General features: G+C 44.9%; 1 protein-coding gene across 3 annotated transcripts in view; it reads right to left on the bottom strand.

Annotated features, from left to right (window-relative positions):
- Nucleotides 1-12,500, bottom strand: part of MTFR1L (mitochondrial fission regulator 1 like) — a 223,591-nt gene that overhangs the window by 150,532 nt on the left and 60,559 nt on the right. For all 3 annotated transcript variants that reach the window (XM_069622697.1, XM_069622699.1, XM_069622698.1), the window contains exon 3: nucleotides 5,058-5,159. In XM_069622697.1, coding sequence (XP_069478798.1) covers nucleotides 5,058-5,072 — 15 coding nt within the window. In that variant the 5' untranslated portion in view covers nucleotides 5,073-5,159. The remainder of the gene's footprint in view (nucleotides 1-5,057; nucleotides 5,160-12,500) is intronic.

Raw genomic sequence — 12,500 nt, 5'->3', positions numbered from 1 at the left:
GGATCATCATAAAATAATCTTTACCATTGAGTCCAACCTTCAAACTCCCTAACCTCGCCCCACCCAACCACACTCGCAACAAGGAGGACATCACAATGGAGAAACTGCTACTGCTGCTCCTCCCCCTATTGAACACTACTTCTACCTCCTGTACTGACCCTTCAGTTTTAGTAGACTCATACAATCAAGCTATGCTAAAAGTTATCAATACCATTGCGCCACTTAAACTGTGCAAACAAAAACCTTGTTCCCATCTTAATACTTGGTTTATTCCACATCTTAGAAACCTCCGCAAAGAAAAAAGAAAGGCTGAGGCACACTGGAAAAGTACACAGTCACTTGCTAACAAAAACAACCTCACTACTGCCTCCTCTATTTACAAAGTAGCCATATTGGATGCCAAAAAAGAGGTGTATAATTAACGCATTCTGCTGGTACAATCTAACACAAAAGAACTCTTTAAAATCCTCAAGGAATTAGAGTCTCCAGTAGCTCCCTTGGACACCTGTACCCGACACCGCCGGGTGTGCTAACATTCAAAAGGCACTCTTAGATAAAATCTCTACATTACAAGCCAAAATCAACACAAAAAAAGAGCAATCTCTCCAACTCCCCAATTAATTCTGTCTCAACCTCCCTATGCCTAAACATTCCTTCAAACCTTTCAATTTCACGCCTCTCACTACCAGGGAAGCTGAAAATATCATTAAGAAGCTTAAACCTAACTGTCAAGGGGACGCATGCCCCGCTCCCATCATTGAGGAAGCTGCGCATGATCTTGCTCCCTTCATCACCACCTTCATAAATGCCTCATTCAAAACTGGTATCGTCCCGGATAACCTCAAGGACTCTTAGGTTTTCCCACTAATCAAAAAACCCACACTCGATCCGTGCAACCCATCCAACTACAGGCCTATTACTACGGTGCCCTTCCTCCTAAAAATCCTGGACAGGGCGGCCTACTTACAAATCCAGGACTACCTCAAATCAAACAAATTACTAGGCCTAAAACAATCAGGGTTCCGACCTAGACTGGGACAGAGACAGCCTTGATCGACTTAAACACACAAATTGAGGATCTGAAAGACAAGGGCAAGATGGCACTTCTACTACTTCTTGATCTTTCAGCTGCTTTTGATTTGGTTGATCATCCCATTCTCAGTCACCACCTTAAAACAGCTGCCCACTTCTCCGACGCTGCCACATCCTGGATCAGTTCCTTCCTAGCTAACAGAACTATAAGGGTGTTCTCTCCGTCTGACTCTGCTGAACCAGCCCCAGTCATGTGTGGTGTCCTACAAGGATCTTGTGCATCTCCCACACTGTACAATGTGTTTACTAAACCACTCTTTGACATACTTGACTATGTGGGTGTCTCATACACCAATTATGCTGACGACACCCAGATACTCATCCCCATCTCTGACGGCTATGTAACCGACTCTAAAGCCATTAATGAAGTTTACTCAGCCATCCAGGCGTGGATGGCTCATCATGGGCTTTGCCTCAATGATGAAAAAACGGATCTTCTCATCCTTGGTTCCCACATCAAACTAAGTAATCTTGACCCAGCCTACAAATCATTTACGATTGATGGGAACATTATCAAAGTGGCCAAGGATACTAAAACTCTTGGCATTTACTTAGACTCCTCACTCTCCCTGACCAGACAAGCGAATGCCGTAGTCTCCACGTCAGCCTATATCTGCAAACTCATCACTGCCTGCAGACCCTTCCTTATGACGGACAACTGCATTATCCTTGCCAGAACCCTCATGTCTAAAATTGACTATTGTAACAACCTCTATTTAGGGACTAGCCAAAGAAACATTGTCAAGTTACAGGTCACTCAGAAAAATGCCATCAGGGTGGCGCTCAACCTCCAAAGGAGAACCCACATCTCTGACACAAGACGTAATCTACACTGGCTTCCTGTCGCCCACCGTATCTCTCAAAACTCTTGCCCTAACTCATAAGGCCCAGAACAATCTGCACCCTGCATACTTGACCAACCACTTCAAGCAACACACAGCTATCAGGCCTTTGAGGTCTGCACATATACATACACTCACCATACCTAGCTATAAGCAGCAGACAGCCGGAGGATCCAGTTTCCCTGTTCTGACTGCTAAACTATGGAATACCTTACCCACGACACTCAGAACTGATCCCTTCTACTCATTTAAGAAAAACACCAGATTATGGCTACATGAACTCGATGCTTCTGCTACGTCCATTTTAGCTCATTGTCCTAGCGGTAACTTTCCCTACATGTCGCATTGTATTTATGGTACAACCTATGCTACACTCTAACGTTACGGTTATCGACTGAGCTGTTCCTGCTCACCTGTAATTTGATTGTATGTAACCTCAACTGATTGGCACATTCTTCTAATGATATTGCTATTGCCTGCTCTGTTCCCGTTTACCCGAAAATTGACTTATGTAACCGCTTTCTTCTCACTATGCGCCCAGATGCCCCAGGGCAAGGTGCGCAACATAAATAAAACAAAAATAAATACAATATCAAGTTGGTCAAATGACAGACAAGGGAGGAGATGGGGCTTGCGTGGGTTTCGCAGCACTCAAGACGGTCTCCTCACTATGATTGACTCCAAATGTATCTGAGAAATACTTCCAAAGAAAGACTGGTAGAGTACCTGGTTGTTACATTTATTGTTCAGAGTCCATCATATGGCACAGGATTCCTGTAACAATTTTACTTACCATAACTTGATTTTTGCTATGCATTTCCCATATTGATGTTTACACCAATTTCTGAATTGCTGTTTAACCACCATTTTACCCCTTGCTTGCTCCTCCTTTAGATGCACATATGACCAGGTTCCCAACATCCTTCTTCATTTGGTGTTTTCGCACTTGAATATCTTTATCAAACTTGTATTGTTTTCCCTGGAACAGTGACCTTAGATGGGACCAGTACATTGGGAGTCCTACATTTTCTTAACCTTGATAGCACTTCCGGGAATTACCCAGGCAATAAATACAAAAAAATATTTTCTTCTGTCAAATTAGAACACATTTACACAAATCAATGTTAACCTGCTCTAAATTAGCGCTAAATTAGGTAAACTATTGCCCTGGCAAAGAGCCTGCAGAATGATGGGGGTGTCCGTCACCGTGTTCCCCACAGGTCCCGCTGGTGACACTGAAAGGTGTATATGAAGAGTTGAGGAAGATCATCAGAGAACATTGGGAGCCAGCAGGAGTAACAAGTATAGGTGATGTTTGGCAGGAGGGGGAATGGATTGAGTTTGATATGTTGGAAAGGGACACAGGCTTACACAGCGCACAATATATCACATATGCTAGGCTGATAAAGTTAGTGAAGAGCACATGGTCTGAGATGGAGCTGGCCCAGCAGCCGGACGCGGCCGTAGAAACAGGTCAGGTGGCGTCGGACGGTGGCCATGAGATCTCCCGAATTTATGAAATATTGATGTCCAAGGTCAGTAAATAGGTGGTTCAGATAAAACGAGAATGGGAAGAGTAAGGTGGGGAGATTATAAATGAAAGACTATGGGTAAGGATGCAGAGATATCACAAGAAGGTATTGAGGAACGTCAGACTACAACAGATTCAGCTATATATTACCCACAGGGCATACATGACCCCCAAGACAATTGCTAAGTTCACTAACGGAGGTACGCAGAGCTGCCCCAAATGTGGAGAGGAGAATGCTGGGATGGTACATATGTTCTGGGCGTGCCCTGAAATAGCAAGATACTGGGTGGAGGTGGAGAACCGGCTGGCTGATAAAGGGATTAGATTAGAAGTGGCCTCTCCGTGGGCGTGCATGGTGGGGGGTTTTCCAAGACCACGCAAAGACATGTAAGTAAACTCAAAGATCTGTCTTATATTCCAGCGAAGCGCAATGATAGCTATGGAAGGCAAGAGAGACACCTAGTGTGGACATCTGGTGGCGGGACCTCTTGAAAGGGGCAGACGCAGAAACAGCGGTCTGGAGGGAAGCAATATGTAGAGGCGGGGAAGAAGAGGCGTCGCTGACAGCCTGGTTGCACTTGGTGGCATCATTGGCGGGCCTGGCTCATGAGGAACCGGAAACGAACAGTTCCCTAAACGGTGAAAAAGTAGTGACAGTCCTTGACTAGAAAATGGGAGTTGTAGATTGCAAGACTCTGAAAGGGAGGTGGGGGGAGGGGAAGAGTGGCAGGCTAGAAAGTATGTGGTCTTTAGTTGATGTTATTCTGTGTTTTTCATGCACCATGTTGGAGTGCAATGTATGTTTGTTGTGGAAACTAATAAGATAATAAAAAAATAAAACCCTATTGCCTTGGCTCATCACCACCACAGAGCCCATTTCTATAAACTCTTCAGGGATCCTCGAAACAGGACGGCTCGATTGGAACATTGAGTGGCTGCTAAGACGCGATTTTATTATATTAAACTCCACCTCTTCTACCCTAAAAGTCTACCTAAAGACACTAAATTATGGAAGATAAGATATTTTACCATGTGGGAACCTCAGATAGTTCTCCAAAACGTTCACTGGTTAACACAAAGGTCCACCCTGAGAGAAACATAGACCAAATCCTACCATAATTCTCCTTCATAGATACATGGGTGGAGGGCGAAATGCCATAAATCTGATCTAGGTCTTCCCACCCTCCAGCCATTATCACACACCCACCTAGCTTTTATTGTACCACCCATGTGATTCAGATGAACGATTTTAAACAAATACCACATTGTAGGAATAACTCCTTAAGCGGGAAGAAATTAAGTACACCTGGTTTACCAATTGATGTCAGTTGGAAGCAGGTTTGGTTCTGTAGATGCAGCCGTGACTTCGAAGTAAAATAAATGCCTACTTTCAAGTTCATTAAATGTTTTGCAAGGCTTCACCTTACAGACAAAACATTTGACATGCACAATTCAAAAGACCTATGGGGGCCTATTTTGAACAGATAGCTGACTAAATTAAGTCTACCCTGCAGGACATATAGTAGGATGGTGTAGCACATTCATCTGTACACTTAAAAAGGTTCATAACCGAAAGATATATCCATACTTACGGACTCTGTTTCCATTTCCGTCAAGCCAGGAATTTCTTGATACAGAACAAAATTTCTTAGAAAATGGTTTTCTTCCAATTAAATATCCATGAATAGACTTTGCTGATAACAAAAAATACAAGTATTAAATTACTTGAATATGGAGCATATACACCAAGATATAAGTAGACGTATGCCACAATATTTTTCACTTTGGGCTTGAAAATCTTTGCGTTGCTAACCACAAAGCTCCCCTCCCACACTGCGCTGCCCCTCTCCCCCCCCCCCTTCCCACCACTTCCCTCAGCTCCTCACCCTTCCCACACCCCAGCTCTCTCCCCCCCAGACCCTCCTTTGTTAGGGGAGTTTTCCTAAAGTCCCACTTGGAGGTAAGACTTTAGTAAGCTATCCCAGTGGTTTGTGGATACCCAACTCATCAGTCTGTACTACTGCTGGAACATTGGTAGAGTGGCAGAGCAGTCAGGCTCATCTTAAGAGGAAGATGTGAGCTGTAGTTAAGTACACTGAACCTAGCTAGTAATGCAATAAAAAAAAAAATAAACACACCACACAAATGTATATTAATCCTTTAAATGCCAGCGACGAGCCGGCTCGTCGGTAAAAACCGCTCCAGGTTGCCACCGACGAGCCGGCTCGTCGGTGGCACTTAAGGGGTTAATGAGGGTGGAAAATGTTGGTGGGTTTGGGCGGGGAATACCGCGATTTAAAAAAAAAACATTGGCACTGGGGGGGAACCTCAATGGCACTTAAGAGGTTAAAATATATACTTATGTTTACACAAGAAATACTTTAAAATACTTCTCACAATAAACCAACACACTAAGGAATCCTTTAGACTACTTTTCAAAGGCCACTGCTTAGTTTGTAGTTGCATACAGTTACATTTGTTACAGTTTTTGACAGTAATGACAGTTCTATCGTATTATCGCTAATAATACGCGCACTCATGAATCTTAGCAGAAACACGGTAAAGAAATGTACTCTGCATACACATATAACAAAGTGACTTTCGGGAAGAAAAACAGTTGGTTAGTGTTATACTAGCAATGTTCCAAAAGTGGTTTCTTCGCACAGCAATTCTTAAGTTCCAAAACGCAACCCTAGCTAAAGGCAGTTCAGAGAGGGCTTAAAGTCTTGACAGGCAGCAGAATACAAAAAGTTCCTGTAGCTACTGTAAAGTCCCAAATCTTTACGATGTAGTAAGTTTAAACCAACGTTGGAGACCCTGTTAAGGACTTGATAAAGGGACAAAAGCAGCAACTTGAGTCGGAGGCAAGAGGGGTTGTACCCTGGACACCTCCATGTGCACTCCAACGCTCTGCAGTGACTTCACGGTTCAAGGTATGCATATATTTCTCCCCACACTACCTTAGGTTAGAAAAAAAAGATTGTGGCTGGATTCTCAATGTGACGGTTGCTGGACCCGACCTCTGTATTCCTTGGTCTCATGACGAAAGGTAGGACAATGGATGGGATCTCTCAGCAGCAGACTTGAGGGAGGACCTCTGGCACGGCTTTCAGCAACTTCTCTGGTTACTCTGCGGTTTTGGCACCTGTTCTGCAGCAACAACAAAAAGGAGGCTATTCGCCCGTTCAATCTTCTTTGCTTCTCACAGCCCCACACTCGTCTTGGCGAGTTGGATTCCATCTCTGGAGTGTCCATGAGTGCTCAAAGACTTGGACGAGTTTAGCCGTTCCACGACGATGTACTCGGAATGAGCAGCAGGTCTCCTGGTATTGGGGTTTTGCAGCTCTTGAAACTCCCAGGAACACGGGAGATGGCTCAAATCAAAGTTTGTCTAGGGGCGGGTTGTTGCCACCAGTCAAAGGGAATGAGTCAGCCTCTTCCGAGTTCCTCTGCTGCACAGAAAACGGGATCAGGACAGCAGTGGTCGCTTCACGGTTTTGCATAGGGTCTGCTAGCGTCTCTGGTCGTCTTCTCCGGTTACTTCAGCTTCTAGTGGTCCACGTGCTTTTCACTTCAAGAGCCTCAACTTTTATACAGTTCCAGCACTCACTCGCTGCAATCTTCCTCAGCAGTTTACAGAAATGGGCGTTTGGCAGTCCAATCAGGACAGCCAGAACCCCAGTAGAAGCTGGTCCCATTCAGGCACTCTGGCAGACAAAGGAAATGGGGGGTGCAAAACTCCTCCCCCACTTCCTGACTGGCCAAACACTCTGGAGCCTAGGCGGGGATACCCAAGTGTTCCCCCCAAAGGCAAAATACACACACAGGCCTCCCCCTCTCAGAATGGTAGATGAAGGGCTGACAAAGCACAACCACACTAGTAATAGCAAAAAAAGAAGCAAGGCCCCAGGTTACTACTTGGGTGCCCCTATTGTGCACAACCGTGGCTGTGAACATAGCCTGCGGTAGAGAAAAAAAAAAAAAACAACACAATAGTTGTTAGAGCATGTCCACTGCCACCAGCCATAATTAGGAGATTGTCTATGTGACATCAAAGTCACAGGAGCAGAGAGAAAGCGGATATTAAGTATCCCTGTTGCACTCCACATAAGGTGGTGTGTGCCAATCTCGCAGACTAATGTTTTAGGAGAGACACTAAGTAACTCTCTATCCTTAAGAACTGTAGTTACTCTATGATATAGAAAAGAATCTCAAAGGAGGACCCGAAGTGTCCCCAGCAACACTGCCCATAAGGAGCTGTGTGCCGTGTAAGAAAAGCATGGTGTCAAAAGACAGACAGACACAAGTGATCACAGTTCAAGGGAGTTTATTGAACTTAAAAAAGGGTTTGATGAACGGCTATCTAATCATAAATCTACAGATGCCAGCAAGCTACAACCATCAACTAATAACGCAGTCTTAGTGGTGTCTTGTCAAAATAAAAGGGCCTAAACTAATAACCCTATTGCCAATCCTTACCTCTAGATACAAATAGTGTGGGAAACATTGTTACAAAAAAAAGAAATGTTCACAAAATGATATGGCAGGATGTTCAGACCGTTGGCCTCGCTTCCCCACGTTTTCAGCACGGCGCAAGGCGGTACACTCAAGCTTAGCACAGTCTCTGGCTTCTCTAGCACGAGGATACAGTTCAGAACAAACACCAGGGCCTTCTGCAACAAAGTCTCTTTCCCTTTGAAAGTCTCTTATTCGTAGAATACCATGGAGTGCAAAATAGTATTTAAAGTTTGCTTCTCTTTCAGGCTTACACAATTGAAACAGGATATCCTTCACCAACCTTCTTACTTTCAGATTCACTTTGCTTTATTGTCGGAGACTTTCACAGGGTTTTTGCTTTAATCCCATACATGACCACTTCGACACTGCTGCGTTCATGTACTTGCATTTCTTAAGATCAATTCCTTTTACTTTACATTCAGTTCTGTTTCAAATAAGCCTTCTTGGGAATTCTATTCACTTCTCCTCTACTTAGTGATTTCCCCGTTTTGGCTTTTAGTTGTGTTTGCTTTTCAGTGTTCACATCACTTCCCTTCACTTCAGGGGACTTCGCTTTCATTTTACAGAGACTTCCGATATCATGTTCATTCACACAGGGTCACTGTTACTTTATCTCTTATTATCTTTCAGGTGTTACTTTCTCGGGTAACTCAGTCGGGCTCGGATCCTTTAAAACAATGTTCAATTAGTCTCCCTCTGCCGGGCTTGGACCAACTTCATTTACCAAGTCTTTGGACTTCATGTCCCAGAATGCACTTTAACATTCACATTCCTGTGTTTTTGAAAAGAAAAATAAAATGACAGGAGGGGTTGTATGGTTGTGCATAACGGGTGAGAGGGGGATACTGTGTCTCGCCTATGGTATTCATGAGAATGACCCCAGCCGGGTGATCCTCCCGCACTGGTCCACCCCCCAGGGTCTGGATTCCTAAGGCAATGGCTGCGCCCTGGCCACCCGAAAAGAGGATTCTTGGGGTCTAAATGGGAGAATACCCCTAGATTAGATGCCTTTAAGAGTAATGGAGGGAAAAATAGAGTCCATACGACAGGTAAAATACAAGAAGTTCCAAAAGACAGAGCCCATAAGGAAAAAGGCTACACTCATTCAGGATTAAAGAAGACGTTCCAGCAAAAAGTGCTGGGGGTCTCACTAGGAGAGGGGAGGAGATGAAACATCATCACCGGTTGAGAGTCCAGTTCCTTGCCTTAAAGACCCTCTTTGCTGAGCTCTGTGTACTTCCTGGAGGGGGAAGTACATTTTCCTGTGTCCAACAGCAGCAATACTGTGCCTTTAAAGAACCTATTTACTCCCAGAAAGAGGTGCGGAAACGCTGGCACGGAGTTCAGTGGCGAGTACAGTTACCCACCAGTAAGCCACCACTGAACAGCATCTCCCTTTCTCCACCTCTCATTTGGACGTGTAGGCAAGGGTGTTGGATTTCGGTAACTTGCACCCACTGATGGAGGAGCCTCGAAGTTTGCAGAGTGGTCGAGGAAATCGTAGAGGCAGGGTGCAGGAGCTTGGAGATCTCCCCGTTAAAGTTAAGGGATGCAGAGGTAAGCCATGCCGGCGCCAGCGGCCACTTCCATTTCTTCTAATATGACTGTTACTGAAGCCATCACCCCAAATGATCTCACAAAGCCTAGCACGCGAGATCTGTGCGATGGGAGCGGGAGGGAGACATGGTGCTGGTGGGGTGTCTCTGAACCTGGCTCCTTTAACCTTCTCAACCCCCTCAGTCTTTTTAATTTGGTTTCCCCAACTGATCGTAGTAATACTACTAATATTAACCTCAACTTAACAGGGGGAGGGGAAATATCGGCAGGTATAGGCACCCACATGTCGATATTATAGAAGCAACAGCAAACGCTACTGCGACCGCTAAACACTTGTGGGGATGGGTCATGTAGCAGGAGCACATTTGAACATGGAGACACCCAAAAAGGAGTTTGGCCTGGTAACAGAGGTCGTACCCAGGCCAGTAGAAGACAGTGTAGGGACTCAGCGTTCCTCAGTGCTCGAGGGAGGAAGAACCCTGCAAGTTTCTATGGAAGGTGCTAGAGCACCACTAATGACCAAAATTATTATTTGTGAAAACAGGGCGAGCCCTACAAACACGTGGCTTGATCAAAACTGGAGCTGTTAAACAACAAGATGCCCATTGACAAGTCCAAAGTCCGCAAACATCTTTGAGAATGACGAGATCATCATTACGGACAGGGTTACGTGTGTCAGTGGACACCCCAAATCCTCCCTTGGCCTGGGATCAGGCAGGTATTATTAGCAAGGTACCGGTAGAGCTGTTAGTCCAACCAACAGACGTGGCAGGATGCTCAACGGAGACCACAACGCAGACCTCGAACTCTACAGAAGCCATAACCCAAGAAAAGGGAAAAATAATGATTCTTTCTCTGTGAAAAGTAAGGCAATCTACAATTGTACTACGGCTGCTGGTGAAGTATCTGATGGGGAAATGTTGGAAGGAGTGGCATAGACTATGAAGTTGGTTAATGTTGAAATAACCCCATAGCATAAGTTTATACGGGTCCTGTATCCTGTATTTTTTGGTAAACCCATGCCAGCTCTTGCCAGGGTCCTTGTTCCACTAACACCTCAAGAAGAAACTACACCTTTGAAAGGAGCATTTAGGACTTTTTCTGGACAGCCAGTACCCAGGCTCCTTAGCACTTCTTGAGGTTAAGGCAGGAGACCGGGTAATGGAGACCTCTAAGGCGGGATATCGCAAGAATCAAAGAGATTATAAAAATGGTTGACTCTGGAAGACCTTCATCTTTGAATAAACCTCCAGAATGCATTATGCAACCTGGCCCCAGTGCATCAGAGCCATTTAAGGTTGTAGGAGGAAATTTAGAGGCGAGGCAGAGGTCCTTTGAGAAAACACTGGGAGACCTGGGCAAAGATATGCCCACGGTCAATCAATGAGTCAGTCCAGAGGAATTAGGAGCCTCCCCTTTAGGGAACCCCTCAATGGTGGTGGAAATCAACTGACTCGTCCTATTCAACCCAAGATGGGCCAAGGGTTCCAAACCCCAGAAATACTCATGGCTTAGGAGAGCCCCCTACTTTTCCAGACCTACGCAGTGGTATGTCAATGGTGACAATTGCCTTGGCACCATTTCTAAAACGATGAATGATAATATTAAGGAACAGGCAACACTACCTGCCATGCTTCATTACAAAGTTCTGTTCATAGAGGGCTGCGACAATGCAATTAAAGACATTGGAACCTGTGGCCAGAATGACCATCCTAGATCTTTAAAAAGCCAAGAGGAATTTCCTGCACAGAGGATCTCGAGCGAACTGTGGGGTCAACAATGGATCCATCACTCCATTGCACGAAAAAACCCAGTTTGCGGGCCATGAAGTTCAGGGACATCAGGGACACTCAAATAGACACTCTTCTCCTCCCTGCCATATCTGGAATGGAAAATAACCCAGACGCATTGGTAAATACCTTCAACAATGCTATGACTAAGGCACTGGACATGATTGCTCCTGTCAAACTGCGCAAAGCTAGGCAAGTAGCGCACCTGAATGCCTGGTTCACCCCCCTCAACTTAAATCCTTAAGATCACATAAAAGGAAACTCCAATCTATTTGGCGCCACACCCCCTCTGAAAATAAAAAAAATAACCGAATGGAATTTGCAAAAATGTACAAAAAAAGAAATAACCAAAGCCAAAAAGAACACCTTCAATGATAGGATTGAGAAAGCTAAATCCAACACTTAAGAATTGTTCTCCATCCTCCGCAAAGTAGAATCCCCAATCCAACCGGTAGACAATGCCCCAAAGGATAAAGCATGGTGTACTAACATACAAAATGCCCTATTGAATAAAATGTTGTCCTTACAATGCAAAATTGCTAAAAAAATAAATAAAAAAAATTAAAAAAGGCCTCATTACCACTCATTGACCAACAAACCAGTCAACCCTCGGTGACTAGGACAACCACACCCTTTAGATTCAAGACTATCTCTATAACAAACAGAAAAAATAATACTTTCCCTCAAACCTTCCAACTGTAAAGGCGACACGTGCCCAGCACAGATAATAAAGGATGCAGCTAGAGACCTAGCCCCTTTTATCTCCAAGTTGATAAACTCCTCACTTAAAACTAACACAGTACCAGCCAACCTTAAAGAATCTTGGGTTCTACCATTACTAAAAAAACAAACTCAGGAAGAGGAGGCCCCAAGGCGAAAACGGTCCTCATCTTGGCAGCCATGGAACTTATTGCACAAGCATGGAAGAGCCCAACGATCCCCACGGAGCAAGACTGGCTAAGGAAAATGTGGGATACTGTCTCGCTGGAATGGGCCACATATGCGGCGGATGGGAAACTGGGGTGTTTTGGAGCGGATTGGGGTGAGACATTGGACTATTTGAGGGGGGGGGGGGGGGGGGGGGGAGTTCAGGGAGCAATGGTGCCCCCAAAGATTAAAACTGTTGGACATTTATGGCTGTGGCGATGCAAGGACTTACTGGAACTGTGA

Source organism: Ambystoma mexicanum, chromosome 11 (assembly GCF_040938575.1).
Source record: "Ambystoma mexicanum isolate Mex_15411 chromosome 11, UKY_AmexF1_1, whole genome shotgun sequence".
Lineage (NCBI taxonomy): Eukaryota > Metazoa > Chordata > Amphibia > Caudata > Ambystomatidae > Ambystoma > Ambystoma mexicanum.
Note: the sequence above shows the minus strand (reverse complement) of the source record. Positions and strands in the feature narration are given on the sequence as shown.